Source organism: Equus przewalskii, chromosome 11 (genome assembly GCF_037783145.1).
Source record: "Equus przewalskii isolate Varuska chromosome 11, EquPr2, whole genome shotgun sequence".
Taxonomy (NCBI): Eukaryota; Metazoa; Chordata; class Mammalia; order Perissodactyla; family Equidae; genus Equus; species Equus przewalskii.
In genome coordinates, this window is record NC_091841.1 from 28,886,798 (window position 1) to 28,912,302 (window position 25,505).

The following is a 25,505-nucleotide window of genomic DNA, read 5'->3' on the forward strand; positions in this document are numbered from 1 at the left end:
GGTGCAGCGTGGCGTCTGACTTTTCCCACTTTATCAGGTTTCACCAGCGTTTCCCACATCAGCCTCCCCCAGAGCGTGGTGTCCAGAGCCTGTGTCGTGACCTGCACCCCAACACCTGCATTTATTTCATGTCTCTGTGTGGTGGTGCATTTAGGTTGTTTATAGGTGCTTTACCTCGGGTTTGGGTTTTGCTGGTATCAGGAAGCCCTGGTGGCCTTCTGTGACCAGGAATCCATGTGCATTTCCAGCTGCTGCCCTGGGCCGGGTTCTCATTGGAAATTTCTAGGTCAGAGGGTCCCTGAGCCCCGTTGCCGTGCAGGAAGCATGCACTGGTTCAGTCCCCAGGAGGCACGCACATTGCGTGTTGTCTTCTGACCCCAGGTGGTAGCAAGGCGCCTCTCAATTCTGTTTGCATGTTATTGAGGAGTTGCCCATCTTTCGTGTTTATTGACTGTGTTTTTTTTCTGTTAATTTGTGTTTATGGTCTTCGCCTACTTATTGCTGGGGTTTGGGTGGTTTTCTTATTGACTTATGTGCCTTTTAATTTACTTAAAAAAATTAATAGACTTTCGTTTTTAGTGCAGTTTCAGGTTTTCGGGAAAACCTAGTGGAGAGGACCAGGAGTTCTTCCACGTCTGCTCTCTCCCTTACAGTTTTGTCTGTTATTAGAATTTACTTTCTAATGTGGTAAAAGTCACATGTGCTTCCCACGCAGGGTTAGCAAACCTCGGCCCGTGGGCCAGGTGGCTCGCTGCCCTTTTTTGTGCAGCCCACCAGCTGAGGATGGTTTTTACATCTTGTACATGGTTGAGGAGAAAATCACCAGAATGTTTTGAGACGTGGGAAAATGGCAGCAAATTCAGATTTCAGCGTCCAGATGTGAAGTTGGCTTGGCACACATCTGCTTACGCATCGTCTGCGGCGGCTTGTCCGCTGTAATGGCTGAGTTGAGTGATGGCGACAGAGGCCGTTGTGGCCTGCAAAGCCCAGAACTTGGACCATCTGGCCCTTTACAGAGAATGCGTGCAGACCCCTGCTGGAGCCGGGAAGGAGGACCGGAACTGTCCAGAGAGAACCACTGTGGGCATTTGCATGTGTTTCCCGCCAGGCCTTTGTCCCGGGTGCTTCTGTTTATCTGGTGGCTGGACCCCCGCTCTAGACACCTTGTGCCGTTGGCACGAGGCTTCCTTGCACCCAGGGATGGGCTCAGAGCTGGCCCAGCATCCTGCATGCAGAAGCGACTCAGCGAAGAGCTGTGGCCCGTGGGACGACTCAGTCTCAGTGGGCACCCAGCTCAGATCAGACCTGACTGGGGGGCAGCGAGAGGTCCCCACCCACCCCAGCTGCAGGACGGCCCCAGCGCTCTCCAGTCTCCACGCTGTTGCCCGTGCTGTCCCTTCTGCCTGGAGGTTCCCCCCCGCCGGAACCTGCCTGCCCTTTGTGGATCCCTTCCTCGCTCCCTCTGCTCCCTGCCTGTTGTAGTTGAATTGAGTCCTCTTGGCATGTTGACATGTTGAAGTCCCACCCCCTGGGACCTGTGAATGAGCCCTCACTTGGAAGTGGGATCTTTGCTGCTGTAACTGAGTTAAGATGAGGTCGTACAGGACCAGCATGGTCCCTAAATCCAGTGACTGGCGTCCTCATGAGAGGGGAAATTGAGACACAGACACGCAGCAGAGCAGACTCTGGGAGGATGGACACAGAGATTGGAGTGAGGCTGCCACAAGCCAAGGAGTGGCAAGGATTGCCAGCAGCCCCTGAAGCTGGAAGAGGCAGGAAGGACCCACCCCACGGCCCTGCCAGCACCTTGATTTCAGACTTGCGGCCTCCAGAACTGCGAGGGAACCCGTTTCTGCTGTTAGAAGCCCCCAGCATGTGGGGATGTGTCTCGGCAGCCCTTCTCTGGGTATTGCCTCTCTCTGCGTGATGCCGGGCCTGACCCAGGGATGGTCCCTGTGACCGAGGGCGGCTTGGTCCAGATGCATGTTGGTGGTGGGGGGGGGATACGTGGACCTTCAAAGCAAAGGCTGTGCGCAGCCTGGCCGGTGGCCCGGGCCCCGTGCGCGGCCCCGAGGCAGGAGGCTGCCTTCCGTCCCTCGTGTGCACGCGCAGGGAGGAAGGGAGAGGTCTGGGGCTGGCGTGGGGGACGCTCTGGCCGCCACCCGGCCAGCGAGGGGAGGTTTCACTTTCCCGGGCGGCGCTGTGGGACCGGCTGTCTGTTTAGACAACCCCGAAGAAAACCATTTGGCCAAACTGTTAGTTTCTAAACAGTTTACTTCCCTGGTGTTTAAACAAACTCCTAGCCAGGCTCTGGGTCTGGGCCCAGGCAGGGGGGTGGCCTCTCCTCCTCATGGCCGGCACAGGGCCCTGGGCCCACCCCTGGGTGGCCGGAGACCAGGGCTGCTGCTCGGACCTCGCTGCAAACGGCCTCGAGGGTGACCTGCGGGCAGCAGCCGTGGCGTGCATCCAGAGGAGCCCGGGCTGGTGGCTCTGTGTCCACAGCTGCCCCCTGGACCCTCCGCCGCCCCACTGCCGGGTGGGCCTTGCTCAGACCTCAGCCGGCCGCGGCCCTCTCTCGGATGTCCTGGTCCCTGCATTTTTCCCATCAAAGCTCAAATGAAAACCTCAAAATCTCCACAGCCCACGGTGGCCGAGAGCCCCCGGGGGAGTCGGGTAACACCTGCCGACTCACCCCACATTTAATTCCTGCCTCGGCCACACAGACTTCGTTCTAAGGAATGCTGATGACGGGGCTCCCAGTGGCGGCGGCCTGTGCTTGGGGCTTCGTGTTGACCTGGTTCCCTGAGGGCTGCGGCCGGGCACCCTGAGCCTCCAATGGCTCTGTGCCAATAGGGGACACTGCCAGAATCAGCTGCATGGTCACAGCCGCGTGAATCCCAGAGGCTCTTGGAGCTGGAGGCCAGGCCCCAGTCTCAGCGGGCCCCATAGACTCCTGCGTGTGCCCTGGCGCCCAGCATCCCTTTTAGCACCGGTCAGTTTGTGGCTGTGTGCTCACTGAAGCTCTCTGCCCTGTGACCCCAGGAGCATGGTGGGGGCGGATCCCCTGTCTGTTTTGTCCACTTCCCACCCCTCCACCTGGTCCAGGGTCTGGCCTAAGGTAACTGCTCACAAGGATACTGGGGGAATGACCGAGCCAGCTGGGCAGCATGTCAACCTCGGGCCTCCTGTGTGTGCCAGCCCCAGGGATTGAAGTGTTTGAGGGGTATTATTGTCCAACATGCTGCTGTGTGCCCTTGGGTAGAGAGCTTAACCTCTCTGTGCATCAGGTTCCTCATCAGTGAAACGGGGCATAATCATACGTCGAGTTGGTGTGACGAGATGATTGTGCCTGAAGGCTCACGGAAACAGGGACAAGTGAAACAGCCTCCACCTGTGTTTTGGGACCGAGTGTCGGTTTCCATCAGGGACTTGGGGAGTCATGGTGAAAGTGCCACATGTGTGATCACGTGGGATTCAAAATACACCCTTCTGTCTCAGGCAGTGAGACTGCCCCGGCCTCGGCTCGGGAGTCGGATGGCCTCTTTGCAGTGTTTCTCAGATGCCCCCTCAGACAGGGCTCTTCCCAGTGGAGCCCTGGAGGGCTTCTCCACATCCCCCCCCCCCCCCCGTATGGGCAGATTAAGCTGGAACCCTCCATGGAACTTATTTTATGGTCCCCTTGATGTCACAGCTGGACAGGGACTCAGACACCATCAGGTCCAGACAGTTCTTCAGGATAGATGAGGAAACCGAGGCTCAGCAAGGGTTAGGGACCTGCCCAAGGTCACCCAGTGGAGGCAAGCCAGGAGGTTTCTGCCCTGAGTTCTGTCTGCTCGTCCTGGGCTGTTGGCACCTGCTGTGGACGTGGGCTTGTGCTGGCGGCTGCGGGGAGTGAAGGGGGCATGTGCCAGAATTTTGGTGAACTGGTAAGGGCGGTCCCCAAGCAGAGGGACAGTGTGTGTGTGTGTTTGTGTATGTGTGCATGCACGCTCGTACGCATGTGTGGTCAGAGGAGGAGGAGGCATGTGACCTGGGCCTTGAAGGACAGGTCAGATGTCAAGAGAACATTCTGGGAGTGAAGCCCATAGGAAGACCGTCTGTCGGAATTCAGAATCCCCCTCCTGTCCCTCTGGCAGACACCGAATGAGAACGTGCACGAACGCTTCTAACTAAATCCGAATTTGATCTCGGAGGTTTCCAGTGTGGTCGGGCACTTGGGGCACCTCCTGAGCACTGCCTGCCACCTCCCTTTTCCCCCCACCTGCCTCAGTTTCCCCGGCCCTGGGCTCTGAAGCCGTTGCTGTCACGTGTGCGCCCTCTAGTGGAGGAATCGCATTATGACCTCGGGGCGTTGGAGCAGGAGAGGCAGGATGGGGTTCCCTGGACGGGGGCCCCAGAACGACTCAGCAGGACCCCCGGGTTCCGAGGGCCCTGCCCTTGTGTCAAGAAGCCGGGCCCGGGGCGCAGGGCTATCTGTTGTGTGAGAGTCACAACTCGAGCCGGCACTGAGGGGAGCTGGGCATGAGGGAGGTGCCAGGCTGGCTCATCTCAAGTGGGTCCTTCCCCATTCTGGGCTTTTCATCAAACCAGCCAAGTGGCCACAAAGTGCCAGGAGTGGTCTTGGGGCTAATCTTCTCGGCTCTGTAGATCCTTGAGACCAGAAAGGGCCAGAGCAAATGAGTGGACGGTGCGTGACCCAGCTCTGGGGGCCGGGGGTCAAATCCTGACCCAGCAGCCTCTGAAATGAGAGTTGGGGACCCCCCGAGGCCCTCAGTGCCGCTTCTGCTGGAGTTCTGATCAGGCCCAGCAGGGAGGGCGCAGAACGGCGTCAGGAATGTTGATCCCGCCGGGGCGACAGGAGGACGGCGCCAGGCCCCGGGTGCTCACCCTTATCGGCGGGACGGCTGCTGGGGAGGAACTGGATGGCGCCATGACGTGTGCGGAGCCCCGTGCCTTTCGGGGTGGGCGGGGGGTCGCGGAGGGCTTCAGGGAAGAAGTGGCATTTGGGCTGAGTCATGAAGCGGGGGCGCCAGGGGGACTCTGAGAGGAGTATGGCCGGTGAGCGGGGTCTGGAGCCCAGTGTCCAGGTGAGACTTGTCGTTGGGGGCTGGTTTGTGGCCAGGAGAGGGACATGCAGGGGAGAAGGGGGATCGAGTGTGGGGCGGCTCTTTCACAGTAGTTGAAACCTTGGGCTGTGTGGCTTTCAGCTGGTTGCTTAACCTCTCTGTGCCTCCGTTTTCTCATCTCTAAGGTGGTCTTCCATAGAGCTCTTGTGAGGATGAACTCGTGACCGTGTAGGAAGATGTTGGCAGATGTTCCCTAACATTACCTGTTGTTGTAAGGAGGCCCCTGGGGACCTGGCTGAGCCCCTCCTGTGCCATGCCACCCCAGGCCTGGCCCCCCCGTCCTGCCACAGGCCTCCGACCCCACCGCTCGTGTGTCCGCAGGGGCCGAGGAGGTGCTGCTGCTGGCCCGGCGGACGGACCTGCGGAGGATCTCGCTGGACACGCCGGACTTCACGGACATCGTGCTGCAGGTGGACGACATCCGGCACGCCATCGCCATCGACTACGACCCGCTGGAGGGCTACGTGTACTGGACGGACGACGAGGTGCGGGCCATCCGCAGGGCCTACCTGGACGGCTCGGGGGCGCAGACGCTGGTCAACACCGAGATCAACGACCCCGACGGCATCGCTGTCGACTGGGTGGCCCGCAACCTCTACTGGACCGACACGGGCACCGACCGCATCGAGGTGACGCGGCTCAATGGCACCTCCCGCAAGATCCTGGTGTCCGAGGACCTGGACGAGCCCCGCGCCATTGTGCTGCATCCTGCGATGGGGTAAGGTGGGGGTGGGCGGGCCTCCCCACCTGGCTGAGCGAGGTCTGTGGTCCTGGAACATCCTCCTGCATCAGAATCCCCTGGAGGAGGACTTGTCAAAACAGGCGGCTGGGCCCAAGAACTTGCATTTCTTTCTTTCTTTCTTTTTTTGGTGAGGAAGATTGGCCCTGAGCTAACATCTGTTGCCAATCCTCCTCTTTTTTTTTTCCTCGCCAAAACCCCAGTACATAGTTGTACATGCTAGTTTTAACTCATTCTGGTTCTTCTATGTGAGATGCCGCCACGGCATGGCCTGATGAGTGGTGCTAGGTCTGAGCCCAGGATCCGAACCCGTGAACCCACCACTCCCAGAACCTGCATTTCTAACAAGCTCCCGGGTGCTGCTGCTGCTGGTCTGGGGACCAGACTTTGGGAAGCTCGGACACAGGCTGTTGTGTCCGTGTAGAGAAAGCCGTGGAGACCTTGGGCAGGTTGTTTCTCCCTTGGGGTTTCAGTCTCCTCATCTATCAAATGGACTGGTCTGATGGTGGTAACAGTGGTGATGGCTGCCGCAGCATTTACTGCGTACGGGCCTCGTTTAAGCATTTCACACGCTGTGAATCTCTTCCTCCTCCACCTACCCCGTGAGGTGGGTACAGTTGTACGGTGGAGGAAGCTGAAGCCCAGAGAGGTTAAGGTCCTTGCCCAAGGTCACACAGCTGGAAGGTTGGGATTGGACCTGGCAGTCTGGTTCTAACTTCCCAGTTTAGGATTCTGTGCAAACGGAGAGCCTGTCAGTTGGCGTGGGAGCCTTTCCAGGACCCCCAGCCGCTCAGAGGGAGCTGCTGAGCATCTTCCTGGGGCTCACGACCAAGGGCACTGAACGGACAGGCGCTGAGGGATGGGGAGCCAATGGAGTGCTTGGGGGTGGAGCTGAGGCTGTGGGGGGTCCTGCCGCCTTCAGGATGCGGGCAGTGTCCTGGAGACGACGGGCCGGAAGGAGCTGGGGGGACGGAAGGGCGGGCAGCCCTGGGAGGGAGGAGCTCGCGCTGTAGGAGCCGTGGCCGTGGAGTCCGGCAGTGGCTGCTCCTGCCATTCCCCGTCCCGGGGGCTGAGGCTCCGAGCGTGCAGTGACTGCCCGGCGGCGGGCTGGGCATTGCAGCCTGGCTTCCATGGAGCTTGTGCCCGTGGCCCTGCTGGTGGGGTCAGATGTGCTCTGGCCGCGGAGCTGCTTCTGCAAGTGAACTTGTGTGTAGAAGGGCAGAGGTCAGAGCTCGGTGGCCGGGTCACAGGGGTCGCAGCCCGGGCGGAGGGCCAGCCTCAAGCAGCCTGTGTGGAGCTGGGGGCGCAGAGAGGGCAGGGGGACGGACGCTGCTCTGTGTCCCCTGCCGAGGGGCAGGACGGTCCCCCGAGGAGGGCGAGGGAGGGAGGGTGAGACGTGGGTCCCCCGGGTGTGAGGGGCAAGGTGGCAGAGGAGCCAGCTCCAGGGAAGGGATGGTGGCTCGTGGCTCGTGGTACCTGCTCCCTGCTCTGCCACCAATGAGCTCGGTCAGGCCACCACCTCTGTGGGCCTCGCTGTCCTCATCTGTGAAATGGGGTCGGGGGAAGCAGGCTCCAGGGTTCTTCCCAGCCCTGCAGTTGGCGACTCTAAGGACCCCCAGAGGAAGAGGCCGGTGAGCCGGGTGTAAGAGCATAGGGTCCAGGGCTGGGGGCTCCCAGGGCCCGTGCAGGGTCCCCTGTTCCTCGTGGAGCCCCTGGTCCCGCACACGTGCTCGGCACCCTCTGTCCCAGGGGCCAGCGTTTCCCGGGTCCCTCCCGCGTGATGGGGACGGGCGTGTTCGCAGCTCTGGGGAGGCAGCAGGGACAAGACAGACGGACAGCGTCATGGACGTGTGCTTCTTCCCCAGCCTCATGTACTGGACGGACTGGGGCGAAAACCCCAAGATTGAGTGTGCTAACCTGGACGGACAGGAACGACGCGTGCTGGTGAACACGTCCCTCGGCTGGCCCAACGGCCTGGCCCTGGACCTGCAGGAGGGCAGGCTGTACTGGGGAGACGCCAAGACGGACAAAATTGAGGTGAGTCAGCCCCGAGCGCCAGCAGCGGGCGTGAAGCTGTTCCATCCAGCTCGTGCGGCCTGGCCGGCCCTGCAGCCTGTCCTACTGTCAGCTGGGCACGGACGGACGCCTGCGCTCTGCTAGGGGGCCAAATAGAACCCTTGGAAGAATAAGGCATTAGGATACGTTTCTGACGTGTGAAAAGGCCTTAGGAGGCGTGTAGCCAAGTGACCAGCATTGTAGGGTGTGACACATTATCCTGGAGGGAGCTGGGCACGTGGTACCCGGGAAGCCTCTGAATGACTCGTGTGACTTCTCGTGAGTCTTCAACTATTTCAAAATTCAGTGTCATCATAAAAATCACACTCACACGCCCACCACCCAGCTTAAGACATAAGCCGCTCTCAACGTAGTTGAAGCCGGAGGTGACCTCTGTCCTACAGTCGACCATTCGTTCCCACGCGTTAGAAGACGCTTGCCCGGACTCCGTGGGTGTCTCTGAACCGAGTTGTTCTGCGGGAGTCCTGTTTGCATTCCTTGGCAACTTGCTTTTTGCTCCCAGGTGCATTTTTTTGAGGTGCCCTTGATGAAATGGTAGTTAAATTTGTCCCTGTCGCACGAAAGTCCCTGACGTTCATGCTTCTCCTTGGCGTGGACACCTCCCTCCCTCTCGGCTCCACGGGGAGCCCCCCCACCAGGCAGCTCGCAGCGGGAGGGCCGGGGCGAGAATACGCGTGTGTCTGTGTCGCGGGGTTTCAAGCCGTGCTTCGGAGCAGGAGACGTGGAGGGGAGTCGGCTGCGTGGGTGCCTCTCCCACGCGAACCCCTGTGGCTGCAGTTGTAGCCGTGTCCTGCTGGAGTTCCCATAAACGATCGTCTTTAGAAGGATCTTGTTGTTGAAGGGAGATTGCAGACGCCTGTCTCTTGGGCCTCTGAGGCTGAAGGCGAGACCCTTGTTTCCTGCGGGAGGAGTCGAGGAAGCTTTGTCTCCGTGGGCCCCGCTCACGCTGGGAGCGGGTCGGGGGTGCGTGTGTCCTGCTGATGCTGCTGGACGCATTACAGGCATGCTCCAGTCACTCCCACTGCAGCGTGTTGTATTTTCTTGTGGGTAAAGTAAACCTAACATGAAACTGACCATTTTAACCATTGTAAAGTGTACAATTCACTGACATCTGGTACGTTTACAGTGTTGTGCAATCATCACCACTATCTCGTTCCAGAACATTTTCATCACCCAAAACCCCGTACGCACTAAGGAGTCAGTCCCCACTCTCCCTCCCTCCCCCCGGCCCCTGGCAACCACTAACCCACTGTCTGTCTCTATGGATTTGCCTGTTCTGGACCTTTCATGTGCATGGAATCCTATAACATGTGGCCTTTTGTGTCTGGCTTCTTCACGTAGCATTGTGTTTTCCGGGTTCATCCATGTGGTAGCAGGTGTCGGTGCTTCACTCCTTTTTGTGGCTGAGTAATGTTCCACTGGATGGGTGGAGCACGTTTTGTTTATCCATTCATCTGTGGATGGACACTTGGGTTGTTTCCACCTTTTGGCTGTTGCAAATAGTGCTGCTGTGAACATTGGCGTACCAGGTTTTATTTAAGCACCTGTTTTTTTGTTTGTTTGTTTTGCAAGGCAAGATCCACCCTAAGCTAACATCTGTGCCAGTCTTCCTCCTTTGTTCTTCCTTCTTCCTCCCAAAGCCCCAGGACATAGTTGTGTATCGTTGTAAGTTCTCTGGTTCTTGTGTGTGAGCCACCACCACAGCACGGCTGCTGACGGACGCGTGGTGTGGTTCCACACCCGGGAACCGAGCTCAGGCCACCAAAGTGGAGCACGCAGAACTTAACCACCAGACCATCAGGGCTGGCTCTGAGCGCCTGTTTTTAATTCTTTTGGGCATATTCCCAGGAGTGGCATTGACGAGTCAGATAGTAATGTTATGTTTAACGTATCGAGGGACCCTCAGACTGTTTTCCACATCTGCACCATTTTATATCCTCACTAGCAGCACGTCCTCGCCAACCCTTGTCATTTTCCATTTCTTTTTTGTTACTCCAGCCGTCCTAGTGGGCGTGCTGGGTGCCCCGTGGTTTTGATTCGCGTTTCCCGATGATGAACGATGTTGAGCCCCTCTTCACGTGCTTGTCCCACAGGAGTACTGTGAGGTATGGGGCAGAGTCCCCATTTGTGGGTGAGAACCGAGGTCTGGGGGACAGTAACTTGCTCAGGGTCACGTGGCCAGCAGGCGGTTTTGATCTTCCACTTTTAGAATCAATCCACAGACAGGGCCCTGAGACAGTGAGGCTCCCGTACAGAAGACAGACGTTATCCGCCGTGGGAATGGACAAGTAGGACCGACAAAAGTTAGGAGGAAGAAGGGTTGAGGGAGGGAGGAGCAGATTAGAGTTTCAAGGGTAACGGACAGAGGAGTGAAAATGGGAGGATGGGAGAGGGGTGTGGAGAAAGGACGGAATCGGTGCCCACAGGGTGCGCCATGGCCGACGCGGACAAACCAGGGCTGTGCACCATAAGCGCTGACCCGTCGATTTGGAGCTAATAATCACTGGGAGACCTGAAAAGAGAGCCCGGGGGGTTGGTGCTGGACACTCACGCTGCCCCCGGCCCCAGGAAGCCGCGGACGTAGATGGACACAGAGACCATTCTGTACGTGAACTTGGGGTGTCTTTTCGTCCCGAGACTGGGAGACGCCCTGGATGAGGTGCAGGTGCCTTCAGGTCATGACAGCATCTCGGAGTCTAGCCCAGAGCCCAGGACAGACCCCTCTGGCATTTTTTTTCCAGTGGTGAAATGCCCCAGGGTCCTGGTAGCTGACGTAGGGGTGAGCTGTTTGGAGGTGACCCGAGCGTGCTTGGGGACTTGCCCGTGTGTCCCTGCAGTGGACTCACGCCCCTCACTCTTGGGTCTCAGGGTTTGCCACTGAGCTCTGTTCCAGCAGCTGGGGCCACCCTGGTAAATATGCCCAACAGATGCTCCTCTGACGTGCCCCTGGGGCGCCACCTGTTACACGAACCTCTGGATCAGGCCACCAGCTCAGGTGCAGCAGCCCCTACTGGGGGTCACGGGACTCTGAGGGCTTCAAGGGGAACAGCTGAGGGGCAAGGGGCTGTGTTTCCGTAATGGGGGTGCAGCCAGACTCCAGGCGGGGGGGATGGTCAGAGAAGGTGTGAATCAGGTCAGGACAGTGGCAGGACAGGCTTCCAAGAGGTTTGCCCAGAGACAACGACATGGCTGAGCCAGACGCAGAGGAGCCCGAGCGCCAGCCTTGGGCATATTTTGCCGACTTCCCTTTGGGGGGAAGAAAGGATTCCATTCGGCGTGGCCGTGCACGTGGCCTGGCTCTGAACGCAGAGCGAAGGCGCTGGGAGAAGGAACTGTATATGGCGAGGAACTGGCTTTCCTTTGAAGAGGGAACCCGGCTCCTGTGTCCCGCCCGCCGGTCCCCGAGAAGGACTTTCCGGGGCAGCTACGGCTGATCCCTTGATGAATTGGGAGGAGAACAAAGGTCTGGAAGTGAAACGGGGATTCATCTGGACGGTATTAGCGACACAGAGAGGGGACTTATGGAATGGAGTCCAGATCTTAGGCTGGTCCACGCCGTCCTCCAGGTGGGGCCTCCTGCTGGCCTTGTCTGTGACAGCCGTCCTGGACACCAGGTTCAGGCCAGTCCCTGGGTCAGCCCGATTGAAGCACACAGAGGGGACAGCCCCACAGCTGACCAGCTAGTTGCCACTGTAAGTGACAGGTGGGAGTCACAGGTGGCAGCCCTGAGTTCCCCTCCCCTCCTGTACGGGGTGGTCCCATCCGGGTCAGTCCCAGCACACAAAGGTGGGTTGGAGCCGGCTGGTCTGGGGTGGGCTGAGGTCTGTGGATGCAGCCCCCACTCTCTCTGCACCCCCACAGCTGCCTCTGTGCCCTGTTTTTCCACTTGTTTGGACTGGAATTCCCCGGGACGCCTCCTTAACCTTCTTCCCAAGTCAGAGCCCTTGGGGTTGGCAGTTCCACCCTGTGTGTTCCCGTAGTCCGCACTCAGCCTTTCCTGGACTCCAGCTGCACCCTCAGGACCAGACCTCTGTGTTCCCACCCTCCGCCTGTGCACTCTCGCCCCCTCCGCCCTCCTCTCTGACCTGCCTCAGCTCTTAGGTCTTGTGCCGTAAGATTCAACTGCATTCGTAGGAGTAACTGGGACCCACCGTCCCCCTAAGCTGTCTCTAATGGTGGCCGCTCGAGCCCTGCACTTCTCTCCTCTCCCTCTGACCGTTCCTCTTGGCAGATCTTGGTGGGATGGACCTTCTAGAGGGGGAGACAGACGGGAAACAGGGCCCAGGACAGATGTGGCATGTCGGAGGCGGTCAGTGCTCTGGAGACGCCGAGCAGAGGGGTGGGGGCACCGGGGGCTGGGGGTCGTCGGACTCCCCTGACGGCGCCCCAGCTGCCTTCCAGCCACGGTCATTCTGACACCCGGCCTTCTCCTCTCACTTACTCTGTGGACTCTGCTTCCTTCTGTTTCTAGAATAGAGGGAGGAGTCATGCCCATTATTAACCCTGAAACAGGCAAAGTGTTTAAATAGCCCTGCACACACGTGAAGCAGGTGTGTTGGGATGCGCTTTCGGCCCTGCACACACATGAAACTGGCATGTCCATGGATGTTGGTTTCAGCCCTGCATGCATCCATGAAGCAGGCATGTCCATGGGTGTAGTTTCACCCCTGCATGCACACATGAAACAGGCATGTCTGTGGTGTTGGCCTGACCCCTGCATGTATGCCGTGATCAGGTGTGTGCATGGATGTTGTTTAGCTCTGCACACACGTGTAAAATGTCCATGGATATTGGTCTCAGCACTGCACGCACACTGAAGCAGGCATGTCCATAGATGGCGGTTTCAGCCCTGCGTGCACTCACACTATGATCAGGTGTGTCCATGGGTGCGCTTTCAGCCCTGCATGCATGCCGCAATCAGGCATGTCTGTGGATGATATGGTTTCAGCCCTGCACATGCGCCATCGTCAGGCCTGTTTGTGGATGCTGTGGTTTCAGCCGTTACTAAGTGGGAGCGATGCCTGGCCTGGCCCCCCTGGAGACTTGGGCTCTTGCTAGAGCCTCCTCCTCAGCTGTTTCCCTTCGGGCAGCTCTGACCCAAGGATGGGACAAGCAGCCATCTCGCAGGGCAGCCCCGAGTCCAGCCTGTTTGCCCTGTCTCTGTGGCAGGAAGTGTCGCCTGTGTATGGCTTGCTGTGTACTTGCTGGAGGCCCCAGGATCCCTGGGCCTCTGCGGCCCCCACAGTCTCACTTGGCCAGGACTGTGAAGAGCTGGTGTCCCCTGCAGCTGCCGTCTGCTGGCGGACATCCGCCGGGGCAGGCTCTCAGGAGGAGGACCCGGCGGGGACCCACACACCTGCGGGGCGGGGCTTAGGATCTTTGTTATTACATGGAACGGTTTTAGTTTTGGGTTCTGTGTCTGGGTGTGGTAAGTAGTCCATCAGAAAACAACTCTTTTTCCTTTAAACGCATGTTTTCAAAGGTCTTGGGCTCAGATCTCTGCACAACCAAGTCGTTGGAGACAGAGGACTCGGTATAAGGAAAGGACACCGCAGGCCACTTTCTGGGGTCCACTGTTTTTTGGGCCGCCATGCAGACCTCACAGCTGTGGGTCCTGCCCCCCAGAGCACAGCCGAGCGTGGGCTGCTTGGGGTCTGCCAACCCTTCCTTTTTACCGCACAGCTGTTGATCTGCAGGTCATGTGATGGGCTGGTCAGGGGACAGGTGTCTGCTCTGCTTGCCTCGTTTCTCTGCCCCCTGCCTCCCCCCAGACCCGGGCACGGAGCATGGCGTTGGCTGAGCACAGGAGGGCGAGGCCACAAGATCAGAGAGAGCACGGCTGGCGTGCAGGCTCCTTTGGCATCTGGCTTGACCATCTTGACCCAGCTTCTTGGAGACATCTACTTTCCTTTCCTGAATCGAGTGCATGGAAACTTCTAGAGCAGGAGTTCAAAACATAGCCCGTGGGCCAGATTGCCTCTTTTGGTACCAGTCTCAAACCCAGAGTGGTTTTTACACTGTCAAACGATTAAAAAAAAAATCCAAAGAATAATATTTCATGACATGTGCAAATTAGATGAAACTCAAATGTCACTGTCTACAAATACAGCTTATTTTTGTTTTTTGCACAAATAAAGTTTTATTGGAACACAGCCCTATTCGTTCTTTTTCGCGCTGCCTGCGGCTGCTTTCCCGCAGCAAGGACGATACAGCCTCAAAGTTGAAAATGTTCACAGTCTTTTGCAGAAACAGTTTACCGGCCCCTGTCCCAGAGGATCCCTCTCCTGCCTCCGACATCATTGGGTGTCCCAGATCTGATTCCGTGATTTCCGATGTCTGTTTTGATGCATTACCCGCCCAGGAGTCAGATGGGCACCTTCCCTGGGTCTCGTCTCCTCGTCCTCAGTGACAGGCTTGGCTCAGGGCCCCGGGAAAGATGGAGGTCCCCAAGCAGAGCGCACAGGGGACCTGGACTGTGGAAACGTGTGCTCCAGATTCAGGAAAGGCTGGCTCCGGCAGACTTATTTTTACAGATGTGCTGGGTTGGGTCAAGGTGTGCTGAGAGCTGTCATTAAAAGGTCACTTGGGGATCATTTATTTTCTCAAGTGTTAGAGTCTTGATGTTCTTCCAAGCTGGAGAGTCTGTGAGCTGCTTCGCAGGTTCTGTCATTTGTGTGGAAAGTGACAGGGTGCGGCAGTGGCTTCTGAGTCCAAGGGAGGCCCTACCAGCCCAGAGCCGGGGTCCAGCACCTGCCACGGGCACGGGCAGCCCCAGCCCTGGGAGAGCAGCTCGTCATCCCTCCCGCTTTGTTCTGGGCCCCCAGGGAGTGGTGGGCGAAGGAGGAGATGAGGGTGCTGCCAGCCAGCACCCGTCACCCTCGTTGGCCCTGTCCCCTCTGAGGACTCGTTTTCGTCATTCCTAAGCCTGGAAAAATGCACTCCTTCACCTCGATTCCATAGAATACGTACTTCTTTCTGTCTGGAATTCAGTTATTAAAGAAAATTAAGAAAATATGAAATACAGAAGGAAGAGGAAAATCTCTCAAAGAGATGGCGTTGACATTTTGGTATATTAAAACTTGGCGTCCTGTTTTTCTAGATGTGGATGATTTTCCCTGTAGTGTTAACGTCCTGCATCTACGGTCCCGTGGAGCCCCAGCCCCAGTTATTCGGAGTCGAGGAAGGAGCAGCGGATGAGCCTCGAACGGGCTGTGGGTTCTTGGAGAACTTTCTCTTCTTCCGCCCTCAGCCCCTCTGCTGTGATCCGGGGGGAGACCCCTCCCGGGTGCCAGTTTTGTGCTGCGGGTTCTCCAAGGGGCTCAGTGTTCACCACGTGGGGTGTTGCCATCGCCTTTCTGTGCCTTCCTCTTGTGGGGCCAGAACGAGAAGCAGCCCCATAGACAGCTTTGGAGAGTTAATCCATTACCCACCATCGACTGCTACCTGGAGCGGCCAGGGTGGTGCCCAGAGTTGCCCAGAGAGATCACCACACCCCGAAGTCTACCCGCAGATGAGGCCGGCACCGCCCCAGCTCTGGTCCAGGGGCTGGTCTGATCCATTGTTCTCACCTGGGCTGCCCATTGGAACCACCTGGGGAGCTGCTCTCAGGATCCCATCCCCGGCCTGGGGCCTCCCCGTCCTGGGTTAATTGCCCCGAGTTGGAGCTCAGCCGTCGATCTTTGTTTGGTTAAGTTCCCTGGGTCCCTCAGTTACAGGTGGAGAAGCTGAGGTTTGTGGGGTGCAGGGCCTTGGCGTGGGGCAGAGCTGGGCTGCAGGGCCCAGAGCTGCCTGCCCCTCTCGGTTGGCCTAGAAGTTTTGTCATGCGCTGTCCAGCAACAGAGGACCACACTCTTTTTCTGCTTAACACGCATTCAGTCTGTCTTATGTGTTTGCCGCCTGCAAAACAGAGGGTTTTCTGACGAGCTGGAAATAGAATCTGGCTGCAGGAGGCCTGTCGAGACTTGCTGTTAATCCATCATGTCGCTTTCCTCCCAGCCGGAGAGCCTGGGTGTTGCTTTCTTATCGTCTTCCTTTAACATAAGCTTCTCCAGGATCATCTGTCATGACGATCCCCTCTTCTTCTGTTTCTCAGTGTGTTTCGGTGGGTTCCGGCGTTTTTACGTTTGACAGTATTTTTCTCCTCTGTGGTTTTTGTGGCTGATGCTTTTAATCAGCACTCACTCCTCAAGAAAAAGATTTAGCTCTTACCTCTCCGAGTGAACAGCCACTGGTGTGTCTGGGGTGGAAAGCATCTTATTGCTACAGGCTCAGACTTGAAACCAGAGGCATCCTCAGAGTTCATGTGGTCCTGACTGAGCAAGACGTTAGTCCACAGACGAGTGGGAGATCTTGGCCAGAGTCAGCGCAGTGGGTTGGTTGTTCAGCCTTTCGAAATTCAACTCCATGTCACCAGTGTGATGCGGGGCCTCCCCATGCTGCACCTGGGGCAGGCATTACTAATCAATGCGCCTACCTGGTCTGAGACCCACACCTTGGTTCTCCAGGCAGCCACTGCTGGTCGACCAGTAAGGGAGGGGACACCTGTTTCTCTTGCCTGGTCCACAGCACCCTGCCCCTCTTAGCACAGCATCCATACCCAGGGAGGGGAGGCTGTGGGAAGGGCCCCTGAGCTGGCCCTGTCACTCATTTGTCATTCATCAGTGTCAAAATGTCATTCACCAGCTCCCCCGATGAGCTGTGGCACCAGCTTTGTCCAGTGGCCTAAGATGCAGATGGAGCTGAGACCCCTAGGAGTTGATTTGCAGGCAGCTCGAGCCTGGGGTTGGTTCAGGGTTGGCTCTCCTTGGCAGGGCCCCAGCCCATCCAGACCTGTGCCTGCCGTCCCACAGGTGATCAACGTCGACGGAACAAAGAGGCGGACGCTCCTGGAGGACAAGCTCCCGCACATTTTCGGGTTCACGCTGCTGGGGGACTTCATCTACTGGACCGACTGGCAACGGCGTAGCATCGAGCGTGTGCACAAGGTCAAGGCGAGCCGGGACGTGATCATCGACCAGCTGCCCGACCTGATGGGGCTCAAGGCCGTGAACGTGGCCAAGGTCGTCGGTGAGTCCAGTTAGCCTCCAGCCACGGGTCAGCCGCGCCAGCTGGCTCAAGGAAGAAGCAGCGGGCTTGTGGCTGCCCCTCAGTCCCTGGGCAGCCCAGTTTGGGGCCAAAGCTGCGGCATAGGAGTTCAGCTGGGGTACCCCACTCGGGGGATGGGCAAGACAGGGGATGTGATGACATCTGATTAAGAACAGGTGGCAATGGGGCGGTAGTTGCAGATCCTGGCTTGTAGTGACCAGGCAGCGGTTGTGGACCAGCACTGCTGGCAGTCATTGTTCTAATGATGGGTACTGTCTGATGCCTGCTGTGCCAGGCTCTGGCCAGGCGCCTTAGTGCCTGCAGCAGCCGTAGACACTAGTTCCACTCTTATGGCGTCGCTCCATTTCCACGGGGAGAAGGAGGCAGAGCCAGCCGTGCAGCTCACGGGTGGCCCAGCTCAGGACTTGTACCTGGGGCTGCCTTGATCTCATGGCGGGGCTGAGCTGAGAGCAGTGTCCACTGTGGCCAGGCTGGACCCTCGGCCACACGCCTTTTCTATGAAAGCCAGGATCTGCAGGAAGCACACGTAACACAGTGATGCACCTCTTCGTGGAAAGGATTCCAAATGCAGGTCAGCGAGCTACACTGGGGAGAGCAGCGTCCAGGTGTTGGGGGGGGGACGGGATGTGGGGGGGCTGGGACTGTGGGATCCATCGGGGCAGGGGCTCTGTTCCCAGCTGGGGCCCCAGTGCCTAGTACAGCACCTGCACATTGGAGGTGCTCGGCCAACCTTTGTTGAAAGAATGAATGAATGAATGGCCAGCGAGGACTCAGTGCTTGCCCTCAAGTGCCTTACCCTTAGCTAGCTCTTAGAGACCCACCCTCCTTAGTTAGCTCTACTGCAAGGATATGGCTACAGCTGGGATGTTAGGGTATGCCTGGCCTTAAAATCCAGGGGTCGTAATTTGAGCTTGGAATTTAGGGAGCAGGTGGGGGGCAGGGCTCACCCGGCAGAAGGGCCAGCTGAGCAGAGGCCCGGAGGTGAGGCAGTGTGGGACGACCCGGGAGCAGCTCTTGCTTCTGTGTCACTGGGAAGGTCACATCCTGCACTCCTGGTACAAAGATGACAGAATTGACAGACTGTGTTTTTGTAGCCGCCTTTTAAAACGCATTCGTTATCCACAGTGGAAGGTGAGGCCCCCTGTGAGTGATTGTTTAAAAAACAAAAAATAAAACCCCAGAGATAAGAAAAAAGACATAGCCATGGGGTTTGGTTTAAGGTCGAGAAATTGGGCTCCCCTCTCTCCATCCCCCTCCCTCCCCCGCCCCCTCAATCCTCTCTCTCTCGCTCTCGCTCTCTCTTGCTCGCTTTCTCTCTCTCTGTCTCAGGAGTTACTGAGGGAGACGGGGGAAAGGATTCTTTTTTTAGTTGAAATCCTTAACACGAAATTAAAGCCAGTCTTAACAGCACTCCAGGAGGTGAATGAGATTAACGGGCCGGCCAAAAATAAGTGAACATGCTAAGTCGCATCTGCTGTATGAAATAGAGGCGCCTTGGGCCATCCTGGGTGAGCCTGACGTTTCCGGGTCGCCGAGAGGGTCCGTGAACGGCAGGAACCGTCTGGGTGGGCTCTCGGGCTCCAGCCAGTCAGCAGGCCAGGAGGCCAGGCTCCGTGAGGGGCCACTTGTCCCGTCCTTGCCTCTTGGCATTCTCCCGGGTTCCTGTGCAGACAGAGCCGGTTAGAACGTGCTGGGATGCCCCGATTCCTGAGCCAGCCGTTGTTACCACTGTTACTGCCCCTTCCCCATACCAGGGGAGGACCTTGGTTCCCATCGTCTCCGCCTAATGTCCCCATCTGACATCTGGCGGAAATAAAGCCGCGCATGGCTGTGGATTGATGGCACCCGTCTCTGCCGGGTTGCTAGCCTTTAGACCCTGCGTGTCTCCTTCCAGGGACCAACCCGTGCGCGGACGGGAACGGGGGGTGCAGCCACTTGTGCTTCTTCACCCCCCACGCCACCAAGTGCGGCTGCCCCATCGGCCTGGAGCTGCTGAGTGACATGAAGACCTGCATCGTCCCCGAGGCCTTCCTTGTGTTCACCAGCAGAGCCGCCATCCACAGGATCTCCCTGGAGACCAACAACAACGACGTGGCCATCCCGCTCACGGGCGTCAAGGAGGCCTCCGCGCTGGACTTCGACGTGTCCAACAACCACATCTACTGGACGGACGTCAGCCTGAAGGTACAGTCTGCTCCGTGTCCCACGCGCGCAGCTTTCCTGCGAATGTCTTGCCTGGAATGGTACCGCCTCAAAGGCTTTTAAAATTTTTTTTTAAAGGACTGAAATATTTATTGTAACTCGATTCGGCCAATAAAATATTAGGGAACCTATTTTAATAAACCAGCATGAATGATTACAGTGAACAGATCCAGTAGACACACACGTGGACTTTTCTAGAACGATTGTGTCCCCATCAAATGTTGTTATAAATCGACACTGTCTTCGGGTTCAAGCCCACCCACCCCCTCCCCGCTGCCCTCATTCTTTGCAGACTTTTTCTTCATTCATGGTGCAAATATAAACGTCCTGGATAAATACAGGGAAAGGCTTTGTCGTCTTCTAAAGCAGGGTTTGGCAAACTGGTCTGTGGGCCAGCCGTCTGCTTTTGTAAATAAAGTTTCATTGGAACAGGTGACGCCCATTTGTTTATGGATTGTCTGCCGCTGCTCTGGAGACACTGGGTTAAGTTATCCTGACAGATCCGTGTGCCCTGCGATGCCAAAAATCTGTGCTGTCTGCCCCTTGACCGAAAAAGTTTCCTGAGCCTTGTTCTAAAGTCTCAGACAACTGGAACAGTTTGATCATCTATCTTTTATTCTCCCATTTATAGGACATGTCTCTTAAAGATGATTCTGATTTGAAAAGCCACAAGGCTTCATGGTAGAAAAAGGGAAATAGAAAAGTACAAAGAAGAAAAGAATCACTCATAACCCCACCAGTCCCAGTCCGCCATTGCTGAGATGTCAGGGTATTTCCTTCAAGCTTTTTCCCTATGTTAGTATTTCTCATAATCACAGTCACATGCTACAGAGAATGTTATATTCTGGGTTTTTTTCACTTAACATTATAAGTGGTATTTTATTAACCTATTACAAAGTCTTTAACATAGTTCTTTAAATGTGTAGAAGATTCTACTGTACAGATATTCCTTATTCTGCTTAACCGTTCTCTTATTTAAATGTTCTGGTTGCTGTCAGCTTTTCCCAACTCTCACCAGTACCACAGGAATGACATCTCTGTGTGTAAAGCCGTTATCGTATTTTCAGTGGCTCCTCATCTTTTGTATTCTTATCAGTTCCTTGGGATAAAATTTCAGGAGGAATGTTACTGGGTGAAAGTTTACAGCTTTGTTTTTTTGTTTTTTTTTAAGATTGGCACCTGAGCTAACAACTATTGCCAATCTTTTTTTTTTCCTTTTTGCTTTTTCTTCCCAAATCCCCCTAGTTGTATATTTCAGTTGTGGGTCCTTCTACTTGTGGCATGTGGGATGCTGCCTCAGCGTGGCCTGATGAGTGGTGCCATGTCCCCTGGGCCGCCAAAGCGGAGCGTGCGAACTTACCTGCTTGGCCACGGGGCCGGCCCCGATACCGCTATTTTTAAGGCTCATGAGATATATATAAATATAGCCAAACTGTGTTTTTCTGAAAAGGTTGTATTTTGCTGCGGTTCAAATGCTCCTTTAAAAACCCTCAGATGTTGGGGCTGGCCCCGTGGCCGAGTGGTTAAGTTCGCGCGCTCCGCTGCAAGCGGCCCAGTGTTTCGTTGGTTCGAATCCTGGGCGCGGACTTGGCACTGCTCATCAAACCACGCTGAGGCAGCGTCCCACATGCCACAACTAGAAGGACCCACAGCGGAGAATATACAACTGTGTACTGGGGGGCTTTGGGGAGAAAAAGGAAAAAATAAAATCTTAAAAAAAAAAAAAACCCTCAGATGTTGGTGGTCTGGCCCCAGATGGGGTCAGCAGTGGCTCCAGGTGGCCAAGCCTCTCGTAGTCAGACGTCTGCAGAAACTCAAGTGCCTGACCCTTTCCTCCTCTGCCGCTCCCAGACCATCAGCCGGGCCTTCATGAACGGGAGCTCCGTCGAGCACGTCATCGAGTTTGGCCTCGACTACCCGGAGGGCATGGCGGTCGACTGGATGGGCAAGAACCTCTACTGGGCGGACACCGGGACCAACAGGATCGAAGTGGCCCGGCTGGACGGGCAGTTCCGGCAGGTCCTCGTGTGGAGGGACCTGGACAACCCGAGGTCGCTGGCCCTGGACCCCACCAAAGGGTAAGGGCTGTTTCTGTCCAGCGCACGTCCCCTCAACCTCTCCGTGTTAGCCAGCACAGTGATGACCCGCGGCCGAGGCAGGTGGCTGCCCGGTGGCACTCTGTGACTAGGACGGTGCTGACCGCCACTAGCCCTGAGGTGGCCAGGGCAGGCGGGACCCTTGGAGGTGGCCCCATTCATTTCACAGAGGGGAAACTGAGGCCCAGAGTGCAAAGAATGGCTCCTGTCGTATCAGGCCTTTGCACTGGGTGCTTCACGCGGGTTGTCTCATCTGGGCGTCTGGTGGCCTCAGGGGGTGGGTATCTTTGTCTTGGATTATACAGATGCTGAGACTGAGGCTCAGAGAGGCTGAGTGACTTACCGAGGTCACGTGACCAGTTATAGCAGGGCCGGGCCAGGAAGTCCTGTCTCAGGCTCCTGTCCTGGGCTGCTTCCCTCACCCTATGTCCCCAGGCTCTGCCGTCTCAGAGCGGTTTGAGGTCCTCAGATTCCAGCCTTCTTGTAGGTGGCTTAAGACCCGCCTTGCAAGGGCCCGAGGGGTGAGAGCGGGGTCTTCCTCTGCCCTGGAGTTTTCTGTGCCACCGACACACTGCTCACCCCATAAAGCATGGGTGATGTGTAGGGAGCACCCCAAACCGTACCTGTTGCATGACTGTTGGGGAAGGAAAGGTTTCAGGATGGCAGGACAGGGAGAAAGGGCTCCAGGTTTTAGCGAAAGTGCAGGTGAAACGTCCACAGCTCTGGAAGGAGGATGCGAGTTTCCTTTCCTGGAACCACTGCGGAAGAAACCGGCGAGCCAGCAGAGCCGTGTTCGCAGCCTGGCCCTGCCGTGCCTGCCTGCCTGCCTCGGGGCCTGGCTCTCTGCCCTCTTTGAGTAAAGGGACCAAACCCCTCGACTTGCCCACGTTCATGCTCGTCCCCACCCCCGCGGCCACCCCGGCATCCTGTCCAGCCTAGTTAGCATTTGTGCCTGACAGAGGTAGCCCGGCCCACATGTTCTAGTACGCGGTCACCTTGTCTGTGTGCCCAGTTTGTGTCTGTAAACGGGGCGTCATCATTTACTGTGCAGGGGAGCTGCTGCGGGAATTCAGGAGGCAGGAGGCGGCATGGTGACAGCCCCTGGAGGGATGTTGGGGTTGCGGGGGGCTCAAGGGTCTCGCCCCTTCCCTGCTTCCCGGAGGGATGTCACTGATGCGCTTTCTCTGGGATGGGAGCGCCAAGCTGAGGAGACGGCGGCCGTTGTGTCCCTGACCCTGCGGTGAGAGTGGGCACCCCTGAGCCCAGCCCGCCCCGCTCCCCGTGTCTTCCAGCTACATCTACTGGACCGAGTGGGGCGGCAAGCCCAGGATCGTGCGGGCCTTCATGGACGGGACCAACTGCATGACGCTGGTGGACAAGGTGGGCCGGGCCAATGACCTCACCATCGACTACGCCGACCAGCGTCTCTACTGGACCGACCTGGACACCAACATGATCGAGTCGTCCAACATGCTGGGTGAGGGCCGAGCGGGGCCCAGTGGGTGGAGGGCGTTGGCCCTGCAGGGCTGGAGCTTCCCTGGGCTGGGGCATTGGCCACCTCTCAGCCCGCTGCTGCATGGTGCCCTCTGACCCGCACGTCCCGCAGGAGGTGTGGACACACCCTGAGTGCTCATCCACCCTCGACCTCCCCTGGGGCTTGTCCCTTTCCGCTCCTGAGAGCCGGGTCCCAGCTCAGCCCTGCTCCAGGACTCACAATTTGACCCTACCCGCCATGGCGTAGGTTTTCATTGATGGGGAAACTGAGGCCCAGGGAGGTCACAGGACCTACCTAAGGTCACAGAGCCTCGCTCAGACCCCAGGGCCACGCTCTCAATCTGCATCCGACCCTCATCACCTACTAGGTGCTACACATTGTTCTGGGCCCACTCACAGGCCACACCCAGCACCCTGGGATTAGATTAGAAAAAAAAGTCACTTCAAGTCACCCAGCACGAGAGACAGGATTTGAACCCAGAAGACACAACTCTGGACTCTGGACTGCTGGAGGGCGGTGGCTATGTTAACCCTCTCGGGTGACACACTAGGTGATGGGGCCACCCTGTGCAGTGGACAGAATTTGGCTTCCTTCCTCCTCGTCGCTGCTGCCCCCTGTGCTGGGCGTGGTTGTGCCCATTTTACAGATGGGGAAACTGAGGCATAGGTGAGCCGAAGGGCTTATCTAGAAGGCCCGCATCCTAGTTTCCACTTGGGGTGGCTGCCCCCACCCTGCACACTGACTGTCCCGGTTTATGAGGCCAAGGGCAAGGTATGACTGTGTCTTGGAGACGCCACCCCAGCCCCGCGGTGAATTACGTACGAGAGGCCACCGCCAGTTGAGAAACCGTGTGCCCGAAATCAGTGAGCTCATACACCCCTCCCCCAGAGTGAGGACACGCTCGGACGAAAACCAGCGAGAGCCCCAGACACTCGCACGACCCTGCAGACTGAGGGTAGCCACGTGCATCGGACCTGCCTGTCACTCTGCCCTGGCATGTTTCTCCTTAATGCCTGGACACTCACCAAGCCCTGGATTGATAATGTGTGAGGCCCCGGGTGCGTGAAGGATAGGTAGCAGTGCCGGACGTGGGTAGAGCCCAGTGTGGAGCACGAACTGGGGCCTTGCCGCTTACCAGCTGTGTGACCTTAGCCAAGTTACTTAACCTCTCTGTGCTTCAAGTCCCTAATATTACCTTCCTCATATAGCAGCTGTGGTGAGAATTAAATGACAGAATATGGGGGAAAGCGCTTCACCAAGCCTGGCACACAGTAAGTGCCCACTGAGCCTTTAGCTACAATGACAGTTGTTGGAAAACCATCCACTCCCAGGCCAGGGCCCGGGAGGGGGTTGGAGGGTGGGTTTGATGGAGGCAGTCAGGGTGCATTGTTATGTAATAACTTTGTTTTTTCCTAACAATAGAATAATCAACTTAGAAAACTTCTGAAAATGCAGAAAAATAGGAAGAAACATTATAATTATGCAGAATTTCACCACTCAGCGATAACCAATATTCATGTGTTGGCCTATTTCTTTCCAGTCCCGGAATGTTTTTTGTTGATTTTTAAGTTAAATATTCTTAACTGTTAATATCTTGGTTTTTTTTCACTTTTGAGAAATAGTTTGTAAAACGTCGTTTCAGATCAGACCGTGTATCATCTTCATCCCGCTTTCTCTCAGTCCCGTGTGGGACGAGCGTGCTTGCGTGTCGTGAACATGTTTGCAGTGCCACCATTTTTACTGAAAAGCAGAGCGTACCTGCAGGAGTGTTCCCACAACACAGTTTGACAAGGGAAGACCTGGAGAGCCACACTCGCCGGGGGGGTGGGGACACAGAGAACTCCAGTGTCACCTGCACACGCGCTCTCTCCTTCCCCTGTGGCTCAGCTCCCGTTGGCACCTCTTTCGCTGCATCCTGTCCCCCTGGGCTCTGAGCCGGCGTGTTCGCCATCGCACCCCCAGCAGGCATGCACAGGTGTGCTCAGCGCACGGCTGCTCTGTCGTATGGTCAGACCACGGTTCGTCTCACAAGTCCTCCCCTGCTTGGCACCAGCGTTCCAAGTGCCAGTGCTGGGTGGCATGCCTGTTTTGGAGTGATTTCCCTAGGATTGATCTGGGGGTGTCAGAAATCAGCACCAGCTTGTATGAGTGTCCTGGGGCTGCTGTAACAAAGGACCACAAACCTAACGGCTTAAAATCAGACATATTTCTTCTCTTACGGTTCTGGAGGCCAGAAGTCCCACATGCGGGTCTCACGTGGCTGAAGTCAGGCTGTTGGCTCCTTCCTTCTGGAGGGCCCAGGGGAGAATCCGTCCCCTCGCCTTTTCCATCTGCTAGAGGCCGCCTGCATCCCTTGGCTTGCGGCCCCTTCCTCCGTCTGTCTTCAAAGCCAGCCCTCTGCCCATCTCTCTCTTACTCTCCTCTCCCTCTTATATGGACCCTTGTGTTTATACTGATTCTACCTGGGTGAGCCAGGTTCATCTCCTATCTCAGAATCCATAACTTAGTCACACTTGCAAAGTCCCTTTTGCCGTGTTAGGTAATCTATGCACAAGTTCTTGAGATCAGGATGTGGACATCTTTGGGGGGTGTTATTCTGCACGTAGTTTTCACTGAGCGCTTATGGTGTGCTTGCATTATGGCCATTTGTGATGCGGGGTCGGTGA

At 56.8% G+C, this 25,505-nt stretch overlaps 1 protein-coding gene across 3 annotated transcripts in view; it reads left to right on the forward strand.

The window, feature by feature from the left end:
- The window catches only part of LRP5 (LDL receptor related protein 5), a 108,110-nt gene that overhangs the window by 52,614 nt on the left and 29,991 nt on the right, over positions 1 to 25,505 (forward strand). For all 3 annotated transcript variants that reach the window (XM_070565673.1, XM_070565671.1, XM_070565672.1), the window contains exons 6-11: positions 5,448 to 5,844; positions 7,731 to 7,902; positions 16,791 to 17,007; positions 18,941 to 19,230; positions 21,100 to 21,326; positions 22,637 to 22,821. In XM_070565673.1, the coding sequence (XP_070421774.1) occupies positions 5,448 to 5,844; positions 7,731 to 7,902; positions 16,791 to 17,007; positions 18,941 to 19,230; positions 21,100 to 21,326; positions 22,637 to 22,821 (1,488 nt within the window). The remainder of the gene's footprint in view (positions 1 to 5,447; positions 5,845 to 7,730; positions 7,903 to 16,790; positions 17,008 to 18,940; positions 19,231 to 21,099; positions 21,327 to 22,636; positions 22,822 to 25,505) is intronic.